Below are 25,409 nucleotides of genomic sequence, written 5' to 3'. Positions count from 1 at the left end.
GTTTCCTCTGGCCTTTGATCTCCACATCAGGTTCGAGCTCTATGAGGCAGGCTCCCATGCCCTGCGTGTCTTAGCTTGGACCTCCCTTCCCCCCCCCCCCCCCAAACAGCCCGAGACCAGGATTTGGGTGCAGGTGACCCGGCGGCAGGAGAGAGGCCCGGGGCAGCGAGGCGGGGGTGGGGGCAGAGCGCGGGGCTGCGGACCAGCGCGCGCGGCCGGGGCGCCGCTGCCGGGGGACGCTCGCGGGGACTGGGCAGCAGGCCGGGTCTGGAGCGGTCTCGGGCACCTGCTCCAGCTCGGTCACCGGAAAAGGCGCAGGCTCCGCCCGGGGGTGTCAGGCCGGCGCTCTCGAGTCGGCCCCGGGCCCCTGCACGTTAGGCAAACACCCCGATGCAGTTAGAGAGGGGCCGGGAGGAGCGCCCGCCCGCGCCCAGAGACCGCCCCGCCAGCCTCCGCCGCGCGCCGCCTGTTCGCTGAGCCCGGAGGGCGTGGGGGCGGCGCGGGGTGATGACGTCCGGGCCGGACGGTGGGCCGGAGGCGGTGGGCGCGCGCGCGCGGGCCAGGCCTTGCAAGCGCTCGCCCGCGGACGTGCGCGCGCTCCAGAGGGCATTTATTGGGGGCCCGCTGTGTGCGCTGGACCAGCTGCCGGGAGGGCGAGCGAGATCGAAGGTCGGACTCCGTGGGGCCGCGGGGCGCGCGTGGCAGGGGACGGAGTGCCTGGCCCGAGCTGGGCGGGCGGGCGGGCGGGGGGGGGGTCATCCTTCTCTTCCCACGACCACTCTGCCCATCTTTCAGTTCCCTTTCAACGGAAACCTTCGGACTTCTTCCTTGTTCTCTATGCGGTGAATTGCCAAATCCAGTTGACTCTGATGTGATTTGATGTGATACGGGATCCAGGAATGAAGGGTCAAGAGAGAATTCTTGAGATGTTTGTTATGCATTAAAAAAAAAAAAAGAAAGGAGGTTTATTAAAGCTTGGGGACAGGGCCCACAAGCAGAAAGGGCTGCTGCCCTGGGATTGTCAGAGCAATTGAGTATATATTTTTAAGGCGGGGGGGGGGTACGGGTGTCAGGGATAAAGGGAGTTTCCCAAAAGACCTTCATGTGTTGAAGGTGACGCACAGATCCTGGAGGCCTGGCCAAGCTAAAGCGGTTTCTCTGCTAACAAAGGCCTTAACTTTGAAACCACCTGAAGTTCCTGGGTGGGGTCGGCAGGTGCAAAGATCCTGGGACACAGTCCATTCCCGCGGTGGGTTGCTGGGGGCGAGACGGCAAGCGCTGGGGACCCGGCCGCTAAGCGTGCGAGACAGTTTGAGGAGTGCGGACGTTGCCCCCCCCCGAGGTCACCACACAGCTGTCCCCTAAAGGGAGGATGATCACATCAGATCCGCATTTTAGAGTCACCTCTTGTGCCCCCGAGAGGAAAACTGAGCGAAGGCGGCTGTTGCTCTTGCAGTGATGCCCTGCCGGGGACTGCTCCAGTGCCCCTGTGAATTGCAGCAGCCTGGATACTAGACAGCAGACCAGCATTTCCGTGTGGTCACCCTGACACACAGAGAGGTGAGGCGACAGGCTGAGTTCACCCAACTCGGAAGCCGGCGCTGACTTTGGCATCTCAACGTCAGGCATTGTGGCTCCGGAATCCTTGGTTGGTAACAGCTGCACAATCTTGCGGTGGTGTTGGTGACCACTGGTGGCATGGGGACCTAGGGATCTTACTGGCTGCTTTGGGTCATGGGATTTGAGACCGGGTGCGATACCAGCTGTGGATCTTGGGCGACTTCACGCCAACAAGCTCCAGTCTGCTCATCTGGAAAATTAAGAGTTGGAGAGTTAAGAGTACTGATAATACATGGCGTCACCAGCACCGTTGAGATCATGTAACTTCTTTTTTTTTTTTTTTTTTTTAATTAACGTTTATTTCTTTTTGAGACAGAGAAAGACAGAGCATGAATGGGGAGAGGGTCAGAGAGAGAGGGAGACACAGAATCAGAAACAGGCTCCGGGCTCCGAGCTGTCGGCACAGAGCCCGACGCGGGGCTCGAACTCACGCGAGATCACGCGAGATCATGACGTGAGCCGCAGTCGGCCGCTTAACCGACTGAGCCACCCAGGCACCCCGAGATCATGTAACTTCTTAATACCCACCTGCACCCAGTGATTGCTCAATGATTGGACAGTATTGTGATCGACTTAATAGTTGCAGAGGGAAACGATTCCATAGCCATTATAGAGGTGCAGTGGAGGGCTTGGTAACCAACTAGGTTTGGGGACAAGCAGAGAAGGGGAGTCCAGCGTGGCTCTCAGGTTTGATAGCTCCGGTAACCCCGGGGGAACTGGCAGTGTGGACCTGGGTCTGTGGAAGGAAAGGCTGGGTCAGGGAGCCCTGGGTTTGAACATTCAGAGCTTGCGGAACTCTAGAACGTGAGAGGGGAGGGGTGTCCAGGAAACTGCCAAATGAGTGTGGGGGTCTCCTTTCAGGTCTGTGAAGCCTCCTCCGTGCATCAGGGACAATTTCAGCAGGTATTGCAGAGTGAGAGTATAGCCGAGGCTGGGAGTCTGCAAGGAGCCAGAGGGGAGCAGGAAGGGACAGCGGTGTGGTGTCCTGGACCGCAGGGAGGGAGCACGAGGAGACAGGGATGCAGCCTGGACAGGGGGGTCGGGAAAGACCCAAGTTCCCCTTGGACTTTATAGCTTGTATTTTTGAGCACTTGGAATTTGCCACAGCTGTGCCTTACTTTCTTTTTGTTTTTAAATTTTTTTTTTTAAACATTCATTTTTGAGAGAGAGAGAGAGAGAGAGAGAAACAGCATGAGCGGAGCAGGGGCGGAGAGAGGGCAACGCAGAATCGGAAGCAGGCTCCAGGCTCCGAGCCGTCAGCACAGACCCCGATGCGGGGCTCAAACTCAGGAAGGGCGAGATCATGACCTGAGCCGAAGTCGGGACGCTTAACCGACTGAGCCACCCAGGCGCCCTCGGTGCCTTACTTTCCAAAACAGTCTTGCTTTGTGGAGATCTAACTCAGCACGCAATCCGTCCATCTCAACTGTACAATTCAGCGCTGTATTTGCAGAGTTGTGCAACCATCACCCCTACGTAATTCCAGGATGTTTCTTCACTCCAAAAGAACCTTGGCCCCGTTAGGAGTCCCTTCCAGGCTCCTGGCAGCTGCCGATCCACTTTCTGTCTCTACGTACGCACCTGTGCTGAATGTGAACAGTTTGCATCAGTAGTCACGGCACGGATGACCTCCTGTGTGTGCCCTCTTTCCCTTAACATAACATCGCCCACGTTCATTAGTTCATCGTATTGTAGCAAAGAGCATTTCATCCTCTGGGAAGAAGACATTGTGTTTATCCATCCGTCAGTTGATGGATGTAGGAGTTGTTTCCTCTTTTGGGGGTATTATAAAAATGCTATGAGCCTTCCGGCACACAGATTTGTGCGGATGTTTCATTTCTCTTGGGCGTATACCTGGGAGCGGAATTGCCGGGTCACGTGGTGACCGTATATTTAAACTTTTGAAGAAGGTGGACGGGCTCTAATTTCTGCACGTCTTCATCCGTCCTTGTCATTTATCCCGTTGATCGTGGCCATCGTGGTGGCTATGATGTGCTGTCTTACTATGGTTCAGTTTGCCCTTCCCTGATGGCTCATGATATTGAGCGTCTTTCCATGTGCTCATCGGCCATTGTGGTGTCTTTGGAGAAACTCTATTTGAGGCCTTTCAGTTGGGTTATTTGCCTTCATCGCTAAGAGTCTTCGTACAGTCTGGGTACAAGTCCCTCACCAATACGTGATTTGCAAATAACTTCCATTCTCTGGTTTGTCTTTTCACTTACTCGTCGGCAGCCTTTGCAGCAGAAGATTTTATTTTTGTTTTTTGATGAAGTTTAAGTTAGCTACTTCTATAGCTTGTGCAAGAAGGCTTTGGCTCACCTCAGATTGTAAAGATTTACTCCTACATTTTCTTCTTAGAGGTTTTCGTGTTAACTTGTACATCTAAGTCTGTGTCCCTTCTGAGTTCAGTGGTGTGTGTGTGTGTGTGTGTGTGTGTGAGAGAGAGAGTTGGCCCTCATTCCTTTGCACGTGGACATTGGGGTGCTGGCACCGTTTGAGAAAAGACTGTTCCTTCCCCATGACGTTGTCTTGGCGTCCTTGTCCCAAAGCAGTTGACCCTACATTTCAGGGTTTACTTCCAGACTCTCAGTTCTGTTCTGTCCGTCTACACACATGTGACTTTCTGCCGACGCCGTGATGTTTTCATCACTGTCACTTCTCAGCAAGTCTTGGAATCAGGCAGAATGGATTCTCCAACTTTGCTCTTTTTCCAGACGGTTTTGTCTATTCCGGGTTCCTTAAATTTCCACATGGATCTTAGGATCAGCTTTTCAATTCCCGGAGAACAAAGCCAGTTGGGATTTTGACTGGGGCCACAGGGGCTCTGCAGATCACTTGGGGAGTGTCGGCTTTGCGACGACATCAAGCCCTCTGACTCATAAATGAGGGGGGTGCCTTTCCGTTTATTCAGGTCTCAGGTTTCTTTCAAAAATGCTTTACACTTTTTTTTATTGAATTTATTGTTTTTGACGCTGTTGTAAGTTGACTTTTTTTCTTAATTGCATTTTGGAGTTATCGCTGGTATATGGAAATACAGTTGATTTTGTAGCCTATAAACTGAGCGAACTAATTTGTTCTAATGGTTTTTTAGTGGGCTCCTTAGGATTTTCTATATACAAAATCATGTCATCTGCAGATAAGAGAGAGGTTTCTGATTAGCATGCTTTTGATTTCATTGTCTTGCGTAACTGCGGTGGCTAGAATGCCCAGCACTATGTTGGTCAGGAGAGGCGGAGCGGACATCCTCGTCTTGGTCCCGATGTTCAGGGAAAGGCGATGAATCCTTACTGAAGTGTGAGGGTAGCTGTGGGTATTTGTAGACACCTTTTACCAGGTGGGGGGAGTTTCCTCCTGTTTCCACTTTGTTGAGAATTTCTCACGAAAGGGTGCGGGATTTTGTCAGATGCTTTTCCGGCACACGTTGGCACAATCGTGAATGTCTGTCCTTTATTCTGCTGGCGTGGTGTCTTACCCTGATTGGCTTTCAGATGTTGACCTGGCCTTAATTTCCTGGGGCACGACTCCCTTGTCTCCTGCTGGCTTCGTGGGTCACCCTGTTCCTGTCTTTTGGAAAACACTGTGGACACGGTATTTTTCTTTAAATGTTTGCTACAATTCACAATTGAAGCCCTGTGGCTTTTCTTTGTGGGCAGTCTATTGATTTTTTTTTTCACATTTATTTATTTTTGAGAGACAGAGAACAAGTGGGGGAGGGGCAGAGAGAGAGGGAGACGCAGAAGCTGAGCCATCAGCACAGAGCCCGACGCGGGGCTTGAACTTACGAGCCACGAGATCATGACCCGAACCGAAGTCGAACACTCAACCAACTGAGTCACCCAGGCACCCCTCCCTTTTGAAAATTTTTTTTTAACGTTTATTTATTTTTGACAGCACGAGCTGGGGAAGGGCAGAGAGAGAGAGGGAGAGAGGGAGACATGGAACCCGAAGCGGGCTCCAGGTTCTGAGCTGTCAGCACAGAGCCCGACGCGGAGCTCGAACCCACGAACTGGGAGATCATGACCTGAGCCCAAGTCGGACGCTCAACCGACTGAGCCACCGGGTGCCCCACAATCATTGTTGTTTCCTTAGGCTCGGTAGTAATGTCCCCTTTTGGATTGGCTCAACCTAGCTAAAAGTTTGTCAATTCTGTCAGTCTTTCCGGAGAACCAGCCTTTTGTCGGTTTTCTCTGTTGCTCTCCTCTTTTCTGTTCCGGTGATTCACCGTCTTCACCGTCTAACGTCTGCTTGCGTTTGGTTTAGTTTGTGCTGATGCTTCTCCATCACAAGGTGGCGCCTGTGGAGGGGGACTCGGGCTTGGGAGCTGCCCTTCTGCAGCCCCGGGAGCCCCAGAAAGTGCCGGCTGAGCTTCAGGTTCTCCATCCCTCAGCAGGGACGTGAACGTTGGCTCGCGCTTTGGGGGAGGGTTCCAGAAGAGACGGTCCACAGAGGGCACGGTCCCCGACAGCCACGCGGGCGCTCAGAAGGCCCCGTCCCACTTTGCCCCTCTCACGTGGAAACAAACACACGAGGTTGTTTCATCAAGAGATTTGTTTCATCAAGTTCCCATTTGCTTCTGGGCAAAATTGAGCAACTCGGAACCCAGCGTCCTAGATGGCATCCACCGGGGCAGGGGAGGGGGCGGGGGTGTCCACGCCTGGGACTCCACTCTCCCGCCGCTCCTCGAATCCAGTGGGAATCCACGGTGGGAAAGGAGCAGTCCTCTGAGAAGACCCGGGAGGATTGTTTGGTCAGGAGGGCTGGGCTGCAAGGTGCCCGCTTCGTGGGTGGGAAGCCACATGTGTGTCTGTCGGGGGAGTTCAGGGCAAAAGGCTGTGTTCAAAGGCTCTCTGGCAGGTGTCCCCTGCCCTGGCGGGCCGTCCTGTGCGGCCAGAGTGGACTGGCCGGTGTTGGCCGGACTCCAGAGGGCGGCCTCCCGGACCGCGGGGTCGATGGCCTTCGGGGGTGGGTCCGGTGGCCCCGAGAGGGCGAGGCGTCCTCTGGCCTCAGCTGCCCGGGGCTGCCTCCTGACCTTCTCTCTGGGGAAGGGGGGCACGAGGTCTCGGGCGGTGACCGTCTCTTGCCGGCCCTTCCGAGTCCGTCTGTGTCTGTCCCGCCTGTCGCGCGGCTGCGGGCGGCCGAGCGGGCACCGCGGCCGACTCCGGTGTCCGCGTCTCCCACAGGCTGACGCGGTGCGATGGCGGCCCCGTCGGAAGGCGACGCTGCCTCCCTGCTGCCGGACCTGCCCGGGGGACCCCTGCAGGCCTACCGCGCCCGCGCCTCCTTCTGCTGGAAGGAGCTGGCGCTGTTCCTGGAAGGCGAGGACATGCTGCGCCTGAAGGTGAGGCTCTGGGCAGCATGCCGGGCGTCTGGCTCGCGGGCACAGGGGGCCCTGCGGCCCCTAAGGACCCTAAACACCCTAGCTGGCCCCCGGCCTGGCCTGTGTCCTCGGAGGGCCCCCCCCCCCACCCCAGGCGAACACAGGTTGGTTAAGCTTCTGAGGCCTCAGGTCCCCGTGCCCGCGGCCGGAGGGGCCTTCGTCCGCCCCGGGGTTGCAGGGGTCGCCCGTGTCCCGCGGCACCAGTGGCCTCGGGAAGAGCCGGAGCGAGAGCGCGGCGCGTTGCCGTCCTTCGCCTTCGAGCCGGCCGTTCCCGTCTCCCGCGTTTCCAGAAGAGCATCTTCTCGGCCCTGGAGGACGACCCCCTGTTCGCCCGCTCCCGCGGCCACGAGCTCTCCCTGGAGAAGCACCGAGAGCTGACCTTCCTCCGCTGCAAGCGGGTCCTGGGGCGCGCCCTCCTCCGCGTGGAGGACATGGTGCGGAACCCGCTGTCCGTGCTGACGCTGATCACCTGCCTGGGCACGTACGACTGGTCCCTGGCTCACAAGTTCCTGCTGCACTTGCTGGTGAGTGGGCGGCGAGGAGGCCAAGGGGATCGAGCCCTTCACGCCCCACGTGAGGCGGGGGAGGGCGCCGTCCGGGGCCGGGCGGGAGGAGGAGGTGCAAGAGAGGGTCCTCAGCGCACGAGAGGCAGACGCTGCCCGCGGGGAGTGGCGGCGGCTGGTGTTTGCTCGCTCGTAGGGTTTCGTGGGGTGTGTGTGTCTGGGGGAGGTTTCTTTAAGAGATCACTTTCTTGGGGCTTGAACTCGCGACGCTGAGACCGAGAGTCACGTGCTGTTTGTACCCACGGAGCCAGCCAGCCGTTGCTCTCTTAAGAGATTTCTAGAAAATAATATAGGAGGGGCGCCTGGGGGGCTCAGTCAGTTGAGTGTCCGACTTGGGCTCAGGTCATGATCTCACAGTCTGTGAGTTGGAGCCCCGCGTCGGGCTCCGTGCTGACAGCTCGGAGCCTGGAGCCTGCTTCCGATTCTGTGTCTCCCTCTCTCTCTGCCCCTCCCCCACTTGTGCTCTGTCACTCTCTCTCTAAAAAATAAAAAAATAATATAGGAAACAAAACCAGAGATTAGAATGTGTGGGCAGATCTTGTGATGTTTGAGGGAGAAGTCCAGCTTCTTCCAGCTGTGTGTGCAAATTTGCATACGTGAGTCCTCGACGGGAGTGCCATGCAGTGAAAACCCCAGAAGAGAAGGAGCTTTGGGGGACTCTTGCTTTTATGCCAAAAAAACTTAAAAGAACCCCCCCCTCAAAAGCCAAAAACAAGAAGGGAAGGGAAAGCAGGTCTGGGGAGACGCCAGCGCCCCCCGCCGGCACACGGGTGGAGGTGGGGAGGTGTGTGTGGCTGGGTGGGACGTGTGGCCCGTGTGCACCCTTTTCCCTCCTCTCCCCTGTCCCCCGCCGTCTCCACCTGTCCGTGGCCCCTGGGGACCTCCTGAAGGCATCTGAAGTGTGAAGTGCTTCTGCTGAGCATACCAGACACGGATTCCATCCCCCCCCCCCCCCCCCGCCACGAGTGTCAAAGCGCGTGTGGCTCCTGAGGCCCCGGGACCTCAGGACTCCTTGACTGCCACCGGTTTCTCTGATGATTCTATATTTTCAGGTTTTTGGATTCGCGATTTACAAGTCTGGTTCCGAAAGACATTTAGAATACCTTCCCAAGATCCTCAGCATGGAGGTGAGCTCAGAGTCCCGGCGGACCGTGAGCTCGTGGTCCCCAGATGTCTCTGCAAAGGGCCGCATGCCAGAGGAGGTTCCGGGGGGCCGTGTGTGCCGAAACCCCAGCACCCGGTGCATTTAGCTTGTTGCCGTCGAAGCGAGGCCTTCCCTTTCCTTCCACGGCCCTGGCAAGGCGGCTGTCACCTCACCTACCCTGCCGTCCTCACAGACTGAGGGATGTGGTGTCCCTAACACCCTGGTGGGTCAGGCGGGGGAGTGGGGATTTAGCGCTTTGACCTGGGGTTTTGTCCTTCAAGGAAGGACAGCAGCGGGTCCCTCCTGGAACCTTTCTTGCCTTACATTGTTTTGTGCTCCCGCGTTAGATTTTTGGATGTTTTGCTGTGACTGAAGTAAGTCACGGGAGTAACGCCAAGGCCATCAGAACGACCGCTCACTACGACCCCGCCACGGAGGTAGGTGTTACGTGCGCGTCGCGTGTGATGCGGTGTCCTTACGCCCAGAAACCCGTCTTTAGACACGTGTGCTTCTACCGTGCACACGGAGACCCCTCACCCGGGAGGGTGGCGGCTCCTGGGGGGAGAGGTTCCTTTCTTTGTTCACCTGCCTGCTGGGGTTTGGACGCGGCCCGGATCGTTTACAAAACCAACAGCGTGAAGAAGACTCTCCCCGGCGCTGGTCTTTGCTGGCTGCCCCTGCCCCCTGCGTGCGCCAGGCTCCGCCGGCCGGGGCGTGCCTCGTCCACTCCTGCCCCCGTGTCTGGCCCCTCCGGCCCCACCGCCCTCCTGCATCCCGTGGCCCGCGTGCAGACGTGTGTGGCGTTTGCGCCGTTGGCCGCTGCCTCCCGTGTCCGCATCTCCGTCTAGCATGTCCCTGTGCAGGTGTCGGTCGCAGCACGGTGCGGTCGCGGGCTTTGTCCTCGCTCTCGGGGAGACACGTGTCCGCAAATGGGGTCATGATTTATCGGGTGGCTGGTGGCGCGGAGGGAAGGGAGGGCAGGGAGAGGATGGGGCGCACGGGTCGGGAAGCTTCCGCCCGTGGCCTCCGTGCTGTGCCGCTCCCACCCCCCGGCCCCTCTCCCACCGCCGGGTCAGTCTCGTCCGCTCCTCCGAGGACCGCGGTCCCCGCTGCTTGTTCTGCACCTGCCCTAGTGTTCCAGGAGCCCTTCGCCTGCCCCTTGTCGGTAGTGTGGTTTGCAAGAGTCCGTGTAACGGAAAGTAAAGCCCTGTGCTTGTGTATTTGCTTCTCATTCCTTCCTTCGTGCGTTCAGTGATGTGGGCTCCGTGCACACTGTGTGCTGAGGGGCTGTGTGCCAGCAGAGCAGAGCCATGAAGCCGAGGGGGGCTGAGGCGGGGCAGGGCGGGGCCAAGGGGAAGGTGGTCGTGGTGCAGTGCCCGTGGTCCCGTGCACCGGAGAACGGCGGGCAGAGAGCCGTCAGCGACAGCCCTCTTGGGTTTTCTATTGGCCTTTCAGCCACGAGGTACCTCTATCCGAACCCAGGTTTTGCTGGCCCGGCCCCGTCTCTTTTCTCTGCCCTCTGGTGCCGAGGGCTCTCGGTGCTGAGTGGGGAGGCGGAGAGGGCAGATCCCACGTGGCCTGGGGGCCTGGGCGAAGCCTGGCTGTCCATGGGGCGGCCTGCTTCTGACCTGCTTCCTCTCGGCACCCGTACTTCAGTGAGCGTGACGTCGCAGCGGGGGAGATCGGGAGCCCGAAGTCCTCTGTGGGCCGCTGGTCGGGCACCTGCTACGTGCCGGGCACTGCTTTCAGGGACCGGGCAGCTAGCGGTGAACGTGACACGTGAATCTTTGCTCTGGGGGATCCCTCGTGCCGGAGCAGAGACACGGACGGACAGCCGGAAGAAGTTAGGTGTGCCAGGGGGCCATGGAGACCTGGAGGGGACGGTGGCGGTACGCCACACGCAGGGAGGATGCCTGCAGAGGGGGGAGCAGAGGGGGGACTCCAGTCCCCCATCCCCCCGCTTTTCTTCAGCGGGGCGTCAACATCTGCGAGGTAGTCACACGGTGCGCTTGGAGGCCGTGACCCCGTGCACACCGCTGGGCGGCACGAGGGGGTTCCCCGTGTGCCCTTCACAGCTTCCCACCTGCGGGGAGAAGGACACCCGCGGGGTCTGCCCGCAGTGGCCTGCAGGTTACAGGGGAGGCAGCTCGCCGTCGGACTCTGGCTTCGTCCAGCTGTCAAGCCCCCCGCCCAACCCTGGAATCGCTCACAGGCTCCCCTACCCCACCCGACTCATGGACCCTCCCGGCCCCCAGCCAGGGCCCCCGCCCCGTGTCTCCCCTGCTCGTCTCCTGCCTTGCTGAATACCCGGCGAGCCTCCCGGCCCCTCCCGTGACCCCCGGCTTCACTCACCCTGATGTCTTGAGGTGCCTTGTGCTCCTGGGCACGTGGCCCTCATGGAGCTCGTAGGCGGGGGGAGACCGTGGGAAAAGAAGGTCTGTCGCCGGTCAGAGCCCAGGGAGGGGTCAGGGAGGAGCGCACAGAGGAGGGGCCGCGGAAGACGAGCGTCGCGGTGACCGCTCCCTGGGCACCGGCCGGCTTCCGGAGAAGTTGGCATATGTTTCATCGTCCGACCCCGGAGTGGTTTTCCGACTGGTGTCTTCGTTAAGTCACAACACCCAGGGATCCGCTCCGTGTACGGGCCCCCCCTCGTGCCACACGGGAGCGAAGGCGTTCGCTCGGTTCTGCTCTTCTTCGGGGACTTTGAGCAGAGAACGTGGGATTCTGCACGTGTTTGGCGTGTCCGTTGGAACTTGGACTACGGCTCTAACCTTCTTTTTCCCCTCGCGCAGGAGTTCATCCTACATTCCCCGGACTTCGAGGCCGCCAAATTCTGGGTCGGCAACATGGGCAAGACGGCCACCCACGCCGTGGTGTTTGCCCAGCTGTACACGCCCGGGGGCCGCTGCCACGGCCTGCACTCCTTCTTGGTGCAGGTGAGGGGGCTCTCGGCGGGGAGGTCTCACCCACGGGCGCTTGGCTTCACCGGCAGGCGCCTTCATCGCAGCTGGGGCGGGGGCGCCCCTGGCTTCCAGTGAGCACACCGCAAGGACGCGGTGGACGCCCTGTAACGCACAGGACGGCCCGCCCACCCCCAAGAGGCAATTATCCGGCCCCCGATGGCGGTGGGCCGGGCTTGGTCAACCCTGGTCTAGACCTGAGGTCGTCTGAGGCAGAGTCGTCCTGTTCCTCCGGTGGCCACGTCGCCATCTTTCCAGACACTCTGCGCAAACCTGGGCTTCCCGGCCCCGCCTTCCTGCGGTTCTGACCCAGCACGTCCGATGTGGGCTCCCGTGCCGACGTAAAGTCTGACTCCAGGGCCTTGACGTCTCCTGTTCCCGGGCCACACGCAGCAGCTACTGCCACGGGGGCGCCTGGGACCGATGGCCAGGCCTGGGCTTCCTGCCTCCCTGGTGGGGCCCGTCTCCCGACCGCCCGGGGCGGCTGCGGTGTCCCTGAACCCGGAGCTTCCGGAAGCTCCTCCGGGCCTTCCTGTCCCGGCCACCTGGATCCTGACCGAAGCCCCGCTGCCCTGCACCCCAACCCCATTCTGGCATTCTTGTTAAGACCTTCCGGGTGAGGGGCCCCTCGGAAGAGAAGAAAGTAAGCCGCGTCCCTTTGTCCTCATTGAGGTGAAATTCAAGTAATACGAAGTGAACCGAAATTCAGGGGCCTTTGGTGCCTTCCCAGTGTCGGGCATCCGCACCCGTGTCTAGTCCTAAAGCGTTTCCGTCTCCGGGAGGGCGCCCCGCACCGTTCCTCGCCCCCCCCACCCCCCCGCCCCCGGCAACCGCTCGCCTGCTCTCTGCCTCCACGGATTCGCCTGCACTGGACGTTCCACACGCAAGGAACCCTCCAACGTGAACCTCTGTGCCTCAGCCTGTTTTCTGAAGGCCATCCACGTCAGAACGTGCTCAGTATGTGTTAGAACTTCCGTGCTTTTTAAGGGGGGCGATAAGCCTTCGTGTGGATGGACCGCAGTTCGTGCACCTGGTTGCTGATGGGCATTCTGGCTGTTTCCACCTTGTTTCTGTCGTGAACGTTCATGAGCACCTGTCTGTCTGACCACGTGTTCTCCGTTCTCGGGGGTCCACACCCAGGAGCGCAAGTGCCGGGTCCTGGGGTGATTCCGTGTTTAACTGTTGGAGGAACTGCTGTACTGCTTTCCACGGTTCTGCCAATTTATACTCCCATCGGTAGCGCGTGAGGGTTCGGATTTTCTCATATCCTCGCCAATACGTATCTTCCTTTTTTTCTTAAATACGCACACGAGTGGGCATGGTAGTATTTGTTTTTGTTTTTGTTTTTGTTTTTTAACATTTATTTATTTTGGAGAGAGACAGAGACAGGATGCGAGTGGGTTAGGGGCAGAGAGAGAGGGAGACGCAGAATCTGAAGCAGGCTCCGAGCTGTCAGCACAGAGCCCGACGCGGGGCTTGAGCTCACGAGCGGTGAGATCATGACCTGAGCTGAAGTCGGACGCTCAACCGACTGAGCCACCCAGGCGCCCCTGTTGTGCTTTTGATGTGCATTTCCTTTTCCTTTTTTTCTTTTTGGAGAGTGCGCACAGGGGAGAGGGGCAGAGGGAGAGAGAGAATCCCAAGCGAGCTCCACACTCAGCACGGAGCCCGACGGGGGCAAGGGGCGGGGGGAGGGGAGGCTCGATCCCACGACCCTGGGGTCATGACCTGAACTGCAGTCAGGAGTCAGACGGTCCACCGACTGAGCCACCCAGGCGCCTCTGGATTCCCATTTTCTTCATGACCAGTAATGCTGAACATCTTTTCGTGTGCCAGTTGGCCACGTGTATATTTTCTTTGCAGAAATGTCTGTTCAAGTCCCTTGCCCTGTGGAAATAAGCCAAGACCTCCCTTATGGGAAAGGCAAAGGTTGTGTGCTGCCTGGAGGGGGAGGTTTGGCCACTGTCCCTTGGGAGGTTGGGGCAGTGACTGCGTCTGGCCGGGGGAGTGGGCTTGGTTTTCTCAGGCTGGTCCCGGGCTGGCAGCAGGACAAGAGGAGAAGCTGTTAGCATCCTGCCAAGCTAAGTGACCCCATCTCTGACCGACCGTCACAGGCGTCTTGCTTGGCCGCCTGCACTGTTTGCTGTGGGTTATGGGTCAGAGCTCCAGTGTCACTGGTCGGGAGGCCGTCCATCGGTGCCATACATTCAGTCTCTTTCAGTCTCTTTTCTTTTCTTTTTTTGAGTTTGTTTATTTTGAGAGAGAGAGAGAGAATGTGAGTGCGTGCAGGCAGGAGAGGAGCGGAGAGAGAGGATCCCAGGCAGGCTCTGCACCGTCAGCACCGAGCCCGGGGATCGTGACCTGAGCCGAAATCGGGAGTCGGATGCTCCACTGGCTGAGCCCCCCAGGTGCCCTCGGTGCATTTCTGAAGTGGGCGGTTTGTCTCTGTTGTTGGGGTCGGAGAGCTCTCCGCACGTCCCGGAGGCCGACCCCTTATCCGGTAGGTGGTTGTCTCCCGTTCCGTAGGTCGTCGTCCCATTTTCTTGTTCGTGTCCTTGGAGGCGCAAAGGGTTTTAATTCCAGCCCCTTTTTCCCTTGTTGCTCGTGTCCTTATTTTCCAATTCACATCGGAGCCACTGCAGACCAGGTTCACCTCAGGCCGCCCCCTGCTGTTTCTGGGTGTGTGTGTTTGTACCCGACGTGAACTTCTAGGGGGAAACTGGCTAGCTTTTGGCCCCGTTCAGTCTTTCTGTGCCGTGGTCGAGAGCGCCGTGGTGTTTTAGACTCTTTACGCACCGTGCTCTAGGGACTCAGCAGGGCTGTGTCGTGCCTCCATCCAGGGGAGCATTTCTGAGGCCGAGTGTGCGTCAGGCCGGGGCTCGCGGGGGGTGGGGTGGGGCGGGGGGGCGCTTCCCTGTCCCCGTGGAGGGAGAGAGCCTGAAAGGAGTGATCACAAGACTCTTCTAGGGTTGTGACGCACCTCACAGGTCGCGGCCGATGCGGCGCGATTTGTCGCAGGTTGGTTCTATACCAGGCGGGGAGCCTTCGCAGATTGTGGCAATGTGATACGGAAATCCACGCGATGAGGTTTATTCGAGGAGTTTGACATTAACGCGTTCTGCCGTGGACTCAAGTCCGCCTCCTTTCCTTCACTGGGAGGTCAGTGCGGTATTTGGGGCCACCGCACCATCGTAGATTTCCCCGTGAACCGGAACCCACCCTGGCGGTATTTTTCTGTGCGATGACCCGAAACGCACCGGCTTGTTTTCTTTTAGTGCCTCTTCTCTCCATGTGCGCTTTCTTACCAGCGATTTTCTATTTTAAAATGTTATAAAAGGGTAGCGTCTGAACTGTCACTGGGTCTTACCGAAGAGTCGGAAGGGGGGAAGAGCGTTTGCATTGGGGGTTCAGCCTTTGTTGTCCCCAAAATACCGTTATCGTGATGATCAGTGTAGGCAGAAGAGTGTTCCTCTAAAATAAAAATTCCCAATAGTGCAGGCTCAGTATTCCCGCTCCCAGATGCTGTTGACCTTCGGGCTGGGTGATCCTCTTGGGGTGGGGCCGACCCGTGCGCTGGATGCCTGGGGCGCCCTCTGGGAGGGACAGCCGGCCGGCCTCAGGCGCCCTCGTCCCCGGCGGTCGGGGGGAGGGTGCCGGCTCACAGCGGGTGCGGAATCGCCCCCGTGAAGGTGTTCAGGGGGGACGCTCCGTGTCCCTGCACGGAGCTCGCACAGTGAGAACTGTCGGCTCGCCGCACCTGTACTTAGGGAAGCGTGTTTACCGGTCGCCCAAAGCCAATCTGGGGGTGGTTCTCCCCCCGCATGTAGGTGCACGGCCATCTTGTCATTCGCTACAGCCCGGCGCCAGCCCTGTGGCTGACTTGAACGTGACATGGGCGTTCCGGACGGCCTCCAGGCTGCGAGGACTCCTCAGCTGCTGGCCCGGCACCGTTGTAGCTAAATGGCACGAAACGGGGCCTTAAAACAGCAGGCGGTTACGGTCCGGGAGGCCGGGAGTCTGAGATCCGTGTCGAACCCCCCACCCCCCGCCAGGTTCTAGGGGACATCTTGTTCCTGCCTCGTCCCAGCCCCTGGTGGCCGCACCCTCTTCTCCCCACGTCCTCCCCTCCTCTGTCTCTTACAGGACACTTGTCATTGGACTTGGGGCCCAGCTGGGTCATCCGGGACCCCCTCGTCTCCAGATCCTTCACTTAATTAGAGTCGCAAAGATCCCAGACGAGGTCACGTTTCTGAAGGGCACCACTTACCCCCTGCAGATACACGAAGGGAGCCCACGGCTTAGTCACCGGGGTTTTGTAACGTCTTCTTGAGATTTTTGTGTGGTCCTAACAGCTGCCGTTTGCGGCTTTCTGTGTCTCGTACAGATCCGGAACCCCAAGACCCTTCTTCCCATGCCAGGGGTGATGGTTGGCGACATAGGGAAGAAGCTTGGGCTGAACGGCATCGACAACGGGTGAGTGTGTGCCCGGCCCCGATGGCCGCGGTCTCCTCTGCAGGGTCATTAACCCGAGGGTGCTTGCTCGGCTCTCTGGTGCCTGCTGATTCCAGCTTGGGAGCCCCCAGGACCCTCAGTGCTGTCCTCACCCTCCCGGCCGCCTGTGGGGCCAGGAAAGCGTGCTGGGACGCACACGTCACCTGTCACTTGAGAGCTGTGTCACATACACACCCTGTGTCACACCCTCTCTCACATGCACACAGATCGTGTCCAATGCACCCTGTGTCCCACGTACCCCGTGTCATATACACATCGTGCTGCACACACTCTGGGGTCACACAGCCCCTGTCACGCCCACACCCGCGGGCTGGCCACCATCTGTTTCTGGAACAGATTTTGTGGTCCGCACATGCCCAGACGAGAGTGTGTGAGATTGTGCTTTCGGTCGAACTCCAGCGAATACTTGCACAAGTAGAAATGTGGCTCAGCCTTGTTCCAGCTCCTGTGGCACGACAGGGGAAGATTTTCCACTCCTTAAAAAGGGCGCTTGGAGTTTTCAGTCGTGCTCGAAGAAGCATTCCTCAGCTTTCAAGCAAGAAGCTGGAGCTCCCCGGGGGTGCTGGCGCCCAGTCTGCTCTTGAAAGGTGGATGGCTGCCCTCACTGCCCGGGGGGGGCCCGTCTGGGCCTCGTCTGGGCCCCCCGCGGCCTCCACCACGCCCGGTCGGAGCCACCCCACGAGGCCCGGACAAGGCGGCCGATCCCGGCAGGGCCTCAGAGTCTCCCAGCGGGGCCCGTCTGCCGCTCCCCTTCGTCTCGTGCTCTGGAGGGCGGCCCGTGGAGGTTGGAGGTCCCCAGGGGCCGAGCATCCCTCACCTGCAGATCCCCTGGGCTCCTCCTAAGGAATTTGGGAGGGGGCCCCTCCTGCCCGCCCTGCGCACAGCCCCGGGGGTCCTGGAAGGCCGGCCTGGACGCGGGGAGTGGCGTAGAGATCAGCGGCACCCAGGGGACAGCGCGTCACCTGCTGTCGGCCCGCCTCGTGGCTCTCTCAGCATCCGCCAGGTGCCAGGCCCGATGGCCCCGTCATAAGAGGGTGAATCGGACCCACAGAAACTGGCACCGAGAAGTAGGTGGCTGAGCAAGGACGTGGACAGCAGGCAGTCACTGCAGAGTGGGGCCGCCCTGCAGTGGTGCGGGGAGAGGGCCGGTACCCCCTGCAGGGGGGTGAGAGGAGAGTCCTGACGGGCCTCTGGAGGGGGTGGCGGGCTCTGAGGGCCGCCTGCGCGGGGACCACGGGAGAGCCTGGCCTGTTTGAGGGTCACGGCGGGCGCCCCCCGGCTCTCGGCAGGGCCCCTGTCTGAGGGCTCCCCACATCTCTCTGAGGGGCTGGGGGCTTGAAGGGACTTGTGCGGGGCATCCCCGTTCCGGTCAGCAGTTTGGAAAGGGCCGTGCTCCCGCGTGCAGGACAGACTGAGGACGTGGCCCGGCAGAGAGCCCAGCGGTGGTTGTGTCAGTGAGCCGGGCCAGAGGGGGTGGGCGCTAGATGAAGACGGACAGAGGGAGGGGGTGGCCAGGACCCTGCTTGGGTGGAACTGGCGCCCTGCTCCCCTCCGGCTCGATGACGCCATGCTTTAAACCGCCGTCTCCCGTGGGTGAGCCAGAGAGCGTTCTGGATGGCACTCAAAGTGCTCTTGGTCATGAGATCGGTCGCCGTGGGAGCTCTCGGTATTCACAAGGTGGTTTGGGGTTTTTGTTCGGGTTATGGAACATCCAGTCCTCTGCCTGACCTTGTCCCTTAGACAAGGGAATAGGCTTTCCCAACCTGACAGCCATAAAAAACAGCTTCCCTAAGTGACGTGGGAGTGAGTTGGCTCTTCTCAGCGTTTCGGAAGAAACGGATTTGTTTGCTTTTGGATCACTGATACGGTAACGGTGTTCGTTTGTGTCACACGAGAGTTCAAAACCTTAGTTTGTTCATTTTTCACATCGTATCGTGGATTCTGGTATGAAATTGAAGGGTGAGAACCTGAAAAAAGTCAGTCGTCTCCTTTTTTCTTGACCGACCAGCTTTGTCCCAGCGGCGTCAGGAACCTGGCTCGTGATTCGTGGCCATTGTTTTGGCCCAGAGCCCCGCCTCACGCACACCACATTTTTTCATTTAACCTTTTTAAAAAAACATTTTCTTGGGGCGCCTGGGTGGCTCAGTCGGTTAAGCGGCCGACTTCGGCTCAGGTCACGATCTCACGGTCCGTGAGTTCGAGCCCCACGTCAGGCTCTGTGCTGATAGCTCAGAGCCCGGAGCCTGTTTCAGATTCTGTGTCTCCCTCTCTCTGACCCTCCCCCATTCATGCTCTGTCTCTCTCTGTCTCAAAAATAAATAAACATTAAAAAAATTTAAAAAGAAAAAAAAAACCATTTTCTTTTAATGTTTATTTACTTTTGAGACAGAGACAGTGAGAGCAGGGGAGGGGCAGAGAGAGACGGAGACAGGATCCAAAGCAGGCTCCAGGCTCTGAGCCGTCAGCACAGAGCCCGACTCGGGGCTCGAACTGTGAGATTGTGACCCGAGCCGAAGTCAGACACTTAAGCGACTGAGCCACCCATGTAGCCTCTATTGAAGCTTTTTAGCTAGAAAAACTCGTTGAAATTTCCTGTCTCTGTTATCTTCTCCCATTTTCTTTTTCTTTGGGGGATTGGCACCCTTTTGGCTTTCCTTTGCCCTTACTTGACTGGGTTTCTGGAAGGAGAGGAGACTGATGCCAGGGCCAGAGCCCCGTGTCACCAGAAGTCCTGCCGTATCTCCCCACAGATTTGCCATGTTCCACAAGGTGAGAATTCCTCGCCGAGCCCTCCTGAACCAGACTGGAGACGTCACCCCCGAGGGTACCTACGTCACCCCCTTTAAGGTACAGGTGTCTCCAGGTGGGGAAGCTCGCGGGTGGAAGGCCCTCTGCTGCACAGGACGCTCCCGGGGCTTGCCCGGAGACCCGCCCCAGCTGGGTTGGCCAGTGGCAAACCCCGCTCGGTTCAGGTTCCAGTGTCACCAACAAGGAAGGCGGCACTTGGGTCCCCTGCACCCCCAGGGCATGATGCCAGACGCTGCTCACCCCCCCAGCCCTCCAGGGCTGCTCAGGGAGGCTGCCCCCTGCTGGTGCTGTTCCCCCAAAGGGTTTAAGCGCGTGTGGCGGCCATCCCAAATGGGGGTGACAGTGTTCTCTGGTGTCCGGGGCTCACCACATCCCGGAGTCCTTTGAGTGATAGACACACGATGGTCACGGACACACTGGAGCAGTTGGTCGCCTCCCGGTGTCTGAGGTCGGTGGGCCCGTCGGAGGAGGACTCTGTCCAAGGACACGCACCGCCTGACTGGAGTCGGGACAGCAGGATTGGAAGGAAGCGTGGCAGGGGCGCTAGGGACGAGAAGTCAACACGACACCAGAGTCTCTTCGAAACGCAAAGAGTAACATCAACCGTTCACTAGACGCTAACCAGACGGCGAAGGAACGGAAGGCACACGAGGAGGGGACGAATGGAGCAGGTGCGGGTCAGAGGCCGGGAGGCCCGAGGGAGGGGTCCGCGGAAGGCGCAGCAGAGGCCAAAGCAGCGCGAGAGGAGGCAAGTGTGGGAGCAGCAGGGGCGAGGAGCGTCCGAGGACGGGGAGAAGACCCGACCGAGGGCCCGTGCGGCACCAGGGACGAGTCACGGGAGCTCACGCGTCAGACACGCCGCAGAGACATGAGAACGTTTCCCAGAGACGCACCCGGGATCTCGGGAGAGGGCGCAGCTCTGGCTCCCACGGAACGAAGCTCCCTGAGCCTCCGGGTTTCTGCGTGCGAGGAGGCGGCGGGGTGACCCCCAAAGTGTCGTGCGCGTGTGGGGTGTGGGAACGCCCTCCGGCAGGCGCGGGCTCGCGAGGTGGCCACGCCGGTTCCACCGTGGGTGTGACTGCGGAAGAAAAGTCTAAAGAATGAAAGAAGCGAAGCCGGGAGAGGCGGCAAGAGGTGAGGGAGGTCGGGGTGCCCGGAGGAGTTAAGACTGGCAGCGGGATGTGCCCACGGCACCGCCACTGTGGGACACGGTGCCCGGGGCCCTGAGGTCTGTGGCGGATTGACACGATGCCGTGAGGCCGTTCGCGTCGTGAAAGAACACGTGAAAGGACGCCATCAGGAAGGTCGTCTTCTGTGGGGAGGGAGGATTCTGGGGCACCGGGGGTCACGGGAACGGGACGCTGGCACCAAGTGGCGACGCCTCGGCGCTGGGTCCCTGCTTCGTGCCGGGCGTGGCTAAGCCTTGGGGGGCTCCGGGCGGCTGGGGGTGGTGCCCTGTGGGGCACTCATCCCTCCTCCTGCAGCCGGAGGGTCCCTGCTGGGGGCCTTATGACACCTGCGCCTCCGCAGCCCGGCCCGCCCGGCGGTCCTGGCATGGGGGTGCACGGCGGGGGGCGCCCAGGGAACCATCGGGCGCGGCCGTCTGCGTGCTGCTGTCCCCGAGGCCGCCAGGAGTCCCGCTCGCGCTCACCACGTGTGCTTTCTCTGTAGGACGCCAAGCAGCGCTTCGGGGCGTCCCTGAACAACCTCTCCATGGGTCGGGCCGTCATCGTGGCCATGTCTGTGGTGAACTTAAAGCTGGCCGTTTCCATAGCCCTTCGTTTCTCAGCCACGCGGCGTCAGTTCGGGCCGACAGACGAGGAGGAGGTACCGGTGCTCGAGTATCAGACGCAGGTACGGCTGTGGCGGGCGTCCCGGCCTGTCCCTCCTGTCGCGGGGGCACCTGCGGGTCTCTGAGCCGCTGCTCTCTGGCTGCTGGGGGGCCGTCAGACCCCGTCAGGCAACGGTCAGGGCAACTGACGGGAAGGAGCCTGGCCGCTGGGCGGGAGGCTTCTCGAACCTGGGTTTTCGGGAAAAGGCGTGTGTGCGGTAGCCCGAATGAGGCCCTTGGAAGAAGCGTGTGCTGGTGAGGCTCCCGCGCGGTTGTGTGCAAAGCCTCCGCGGGGTCCGGCGGTGGCGGCTCGTCCCAGGCCCCACTCTCTGGCTCCCTCACCACGTCCCGAAGAAGTGACCCCGCGGGAACAATCCGCCGTGGCAGCCGGGCGCTCGGGCCGTTTGTGGTGACAGCATTTAGAGTAGCGGGAGGGATGCTCGTCCGGCCCGTCCTTGGGGACGAGGCGGCCTGGATGCCAAAGGGGGCGCGGTTTTATCCCGGGAGCACGCGGTGCTTGTGCGGTATCCGCCCTTCTCCCGCCCGGCCTCCACGCTTCTCACACGCCTTCCTGGCGCACTTGGCCTTCACCGGGTGGGGCGCAGTCCCAGTTCACAGGTGGGGGCATCGAGGGTCAGACAGGGGGCTCCTGTCCGAGTCCGGCAGCGAAGCCCGGCCCCGTCTCGGGCCGAGCACTGTGGAAACGCAGGGGTGTTTGAGGGAGAGCCTGAGGGAACCGTAAGAGAATCTCTGTTTCTTCTCCCGCTTCTCACCGTGGCCGCGTGCCTGTTTTAGTAATAAGCAAACGAGGAGAAGCAGAATGTCTGTGGTGCACGCCGTTCCTTCCCCCGCGAGCCCCATGGCCTTTGCGAGGTCAGCGCGCCCGACTGCTGGTCATCGAGGGTGAATCACGGTCCGGGAGCCCACTCGGGCCACTACGCTCGGGCTCCACCCTGCTGGCCGCGTGCCCTTGGGCAGGGCCACCTTGTGCCGCCTCCCCGGGGTCTGGGTTCCTCACGGACCAGAACCGATGATGACACCTCCTCGTGGGGTGGCTATGAGGATTAAACGCCCGAGTCCACGGAGAGCGGTTGGCAGGATGTGTGGCCCTCTGTTCCGTAAGCGGTAGGCGGGGGTGGTGCCCGTTTGCCGGGTCCTTTCCCGCTTTTTCCTCCACGCCCTTCCAGCCGTGTGGCGCTGGGCGTGCAGAGACCCCCTCCCTGCCCGGGCGGACTCCTGGCCCCCTGTGGGCCTCACTTTCCCAGGTGGCTGAGGGGTCATCACTTGGTCCCTGGTGGGCATTCAAAGCCCAAGCGATCACCTGTGCAGCCCGGCGTGGCGGGGGGGCCGATAGTCACCCTCCCAGCGGTCCCGTTGGTGAGACCCCTGAACCTGGTACATAAAGAGTACCTTTGAGTGAGGCTGAGTTGGGTTCCCTGTGAGCGGCCGGGGGGGGTGGGGGGTCCCTGAGGGGGGTGCTGGGTGCCCTACGAGGCAGGGGTGCGTTTTCTGAGGAGGAGTTGGTTCCCTACGAAGGGAGGGGTGTGTCTCTGCCCGGGGGCGGGGGGGGGGGCTCTCTGCCAAGGGGGTGGGTTCAGGAGGAGGAGGGTGTTTTCTGCGAGCGGGGGCGGGCTCTGTGGGAGGACCGTGCTGTGTTAATGTGAGCGTCTCGTCGATTTTAGCGATGGCGCTTACTTCCCTACCTGGCGGCTGTGTATGCCTTAGACCACTTTTCCAAATGGCTCTTCCTGAAATTGGCGGAGTTTCAGCAAGGCCTCATGGGAACGGACCGCAGCACCAGGCAGGTGAGAGGCGATTCTCTTCTCCGCGGTGTTGAACCTCGTTAGCTGTCGCCGAGGTTGAACGGCACACATCAACCCGTCTTCCCGAACGACATCTGTCCGTCCGTGGCGGCCTCGTGGGGCGAACGTGAGGCGTGTCCTTAGCCGTGCCCCGCCCCCCCCCCCCCCCCCGCTCAGGACCCCCAGAATCCTCGCTGTGGTGTGGACCATTCGGGTGTGTGTCCGTATTCCTGCTCCTCAAGGACGGGCTGACGTGACTCCTAATTCCAGTCCGTGAGCTCAGCTGGCCTTCTGCTTTTGAAAACATGATGAGTTTGCACAATCCACATTACCGGTCCCTCAGTAGATTTCACGTCTCCGATCCTTTCGTAAACAATCCTGCAAAGGCTGAATCCAGCTGACTGGATTTGAACGGACAGTCAAGGATTTATGCCAGATTTGAGCGTCCGCTGAGCTCAGGCACTGTGTAAAGTCATCCTTGGCTGATTCCTGCGTAAACAGTTTACAACGGGCTTTCCATAGTCCCTCACGTTGCCTCCCGGGCACGAGTGAAATGTGAATCACGAGAAAACAGGTTTGAAAACGGGTCAGAAATCCTGCCGATCGGTGTGAAGTCCAACACCCTAAAAAGCCTGTACCAAATTAGCACGTTTTGGAATATTCAGCGTAAACGTCCGGGAGTCGGGAGGCGGCCAGCAGGGTGCACTGCGCGGCAAAAGCACAGGCCCTGGGAGCACGGGGATGAGTCACTGAAGCTTCCGCAGCTGACATCGGACTCATCCCGTTCGTAACGTTAGGGTGATCACGCTTTATTGTTTCCGAAACCCAGCGGTTTAACCGGCGCACGGCAGGGCCTGGGAGTGGCCCTGACGTTTTCAAGTTGAAAACATTGGCAAAACGGACCATCTCATTTAGCGGGGGTGTGTGTTCATCTCTCTTGTTTCTATGAAACATCAGGTAGAAGCAAAGGGTGAGATCCGCCCTGAGACGCTGGCCGGGACACCCTTACGGAGACGACTGTGGCTCCCTGTCACCCACGCTGTCTCCTGGGCCCCGGGCCCGCCCGCCCCTCTCCTCAGAGGGGCGCACCCTCCCCGCCCCGCCTTCGGTTCTTCCTTCCTCCGCAAGTGCTCCGCTTCAGGTTCACGAGCTTCACGGGAAGTGAGCCGTGATGGACTCCTTGCTTCTGTGCTTTGCGTCTGTGATCACCCTTATGCCCCCGGCGTCTATTTGCTGCACAGAGCCCCGGTCCATCTGCTCGTTGCCATGGAACTGTCTGTACCACAGTGTAGCCACTCGGAGGTGAACCCCCCTTTTCAGGTTAAGGTGTTTTTTTGTTTTTTCCTTTGTCCCGCAGCTGTCGCGTGTCTTAGATTAGACTAGAGGGGACGTGAGCCTTCGACGCTAGGGGCGAACTGACCTCTGACCTCCGGTCATCTCTTGATGAAAAGAGGTCAGCCTCTTTTCATCTCTTCTTGTCGATTTCCTCTCCCAAGGCAGAGCTCGGACGTGAGATCCACGCCTTGGTGTCGGGCAGCAAGCCCCTGGCTTCGTGGACCGCGCAGCGGGGAATTCAGGAATGCCGGGAGGCGTGCGGAGGACACGGCTATCTGGCGGGTAGGTCTTGAGAGGCGTGACGGTTTCCTGTCCGTAGCCCTCCTTTTGACTCAAGGGGTCCGCAGACTGCAGCCAGGCGCCCAAAGTCAGCCACCGCCGGTTTTTGCGAATCAAGTTTCATCGGCACGTGGCCACACCCGTCCGTCCATGGGTTTCCTGTTGCCGCATTCGCACGACGAACGGAGTCGCGTCGTCTGCGTCGAGCCTGAGATCAGGCTCAGCGTCTGGCCTTTTCCAAAGCAAGTTTGCCGACCCCCTGGCCTAGACACATCCCTGCGCTCTCCGAGGCCTCATGTTCCCACGTCTGAGGAGAGACGGTGCGAAGGGCCCGCCGACAACCAGAGCAGAAAGCACGTGATCTGTTTGTTGAGTCGTGACTTTTCGGCGACTGACCTGGCAGTAAACCAACAGCGGACTTTGTTCTGGTGAAAAATTCTCAAATGTAGGAAAAGAGAGTTTTTCTTGGCATTGGCTGTCGTTTGGGCAGCTGGTGTGTGGTAAAGAGAGCAGGCAGCCGACAGCCTCTGACCAGCTCCTGCCCTGCCAGTCACGAGCCGCGCGGCCACGGGCCCGCCAGCTAGCCTCGCTGCGCCTCAGTTTCCCTACCTACGAACCAGGGTCGACAGGAGCGTACCGCGACACGGGCACGTGCGGTGCTTATGTGAGTTAATACACGTAAAGTGGTTGGCACCGCGTCGGGCCTGTGGCACGTGGCCAGGGGCCGCGTCACCGTTGGAACTTTCGGTACTCTCGCAGATGCCGTAATCATTCGTGAGCTTCCCGTGTGCCACTCTGAAATAATTAAAAAAAAAAATGTTCATTCATTTTTTTGAGAGAGAGAGAGACAGAGCATGTGCAGGGGAGGGGCAGAGAGAGGGAGACACAGAATCCGAAGCGGGCTCCAGGCTCCGAGCTGTCAGCACAGAGCCCCACGCGGGGCTCGAACTCACCGTGAGATCGTGACCTGAGCTGAAGTCGGACGCTTAACCGACTGAGCCACTCAGGCGTCCCCTGTTCTGCAATAATTGATGGGTAACATCCAGTTACTCCCAGAAGGCCATGCGCCTCCCAAACAGCAGAACGCGACAGCCTTGTATCAGCGGATACCTTCAGAAGCGTTGCAGGCTCTTGCCGAGCTCGAGCATGTCAGTGACGGGCTGTGGATGATCACGTGC

The 25,409-nt window shown here is 59.7% G+C and overlaps 1 protein-coding gene across 4 annotated transcripts in view; it reads left to right on the top strand.

Moving 5' to 3' along the window:
• Window positions 1-538: 538 nt before the first annotated feature.
• ACOX3 (acyl-CoA oxidase 3, pristanoyl) overlaps window positions 539-25,409 on the top strand; it is a 42,218-nt gene continuing 17,347 nt past the window's right edge. Inside the window, exons 1-12 of one of the 4 annotated variants that reach the window (XM_042985036.1) lie at window positions 539-669; window positions 1,457-1,560; window positions 6,801-6,958; window positions 7,288-7,521; window positions 8,613-8,687; window positions 9,052-9,141; window positions 11,497-11,640; window positions 16,049-16,137; window positions 18,927-19,023; window positions 20,656-20,838; window positions 22,498-22,620; window positions 24,114-24,234. In XM_042985036.1, the coding sequence (XP_042840970.1) occupies window positions 6,815-6,958; window positions 7,288-7,521; window positions 8,613-8,687; window positions 9,052-9,141; window positions 11,497-11,640; window positions 16,049-16,137; window positions 18,927-19,023; window positions 20,656-20,838; window positions 22,498-22,620; window positions 24,114-24,234 (1,300 nt within the window). In that variant the 5' untranslated portion in view covers window positions 539-669; window positions 1,457-1,560; window positions 6,801-6,814. Of the gene's footprint in view, window positions 670-1,063; window positions 1,561-2,927; window positions 3,194-6,800; window positions 6,959-7,287; window positions 7,522-8,612; window positions 8,688-9,051; window positions 9,142-11,496; window positions 11,641-16,048; window positions 16,138-18,926; window positions 19,024-20,655; window positions 20,839-22,497; window positions 22,621-24,113; window positions 24,235-25,409 lie in introns of those variants that run through there. The other 3 variants (XM_042985035.1, XM_042985037.1, XM_042985038.1) reach the window with 3 other exon arrangements.

The sequence above is a fragment of the Panthera tigris genome, chromosome B1 (assembly GCF_018350195.1).
Source record: "Panthera tigris isolate Pti1 chromosome B1, P.tigris_Pti1_mat1.1, whole genome shotgun sequence".
In the NCBI taxonomy this organism is placed as follows: domain Eukaryota; kingdom Metazoa; phylum Chordata; class Mammalia; order Carnivora; family Felidae; genus Panthera; species Panthera tigris.
Note: the sequence above shows the minus strand (reverse complement) of the source record. Positions and strands in the feature narration are given on the sequence as shown.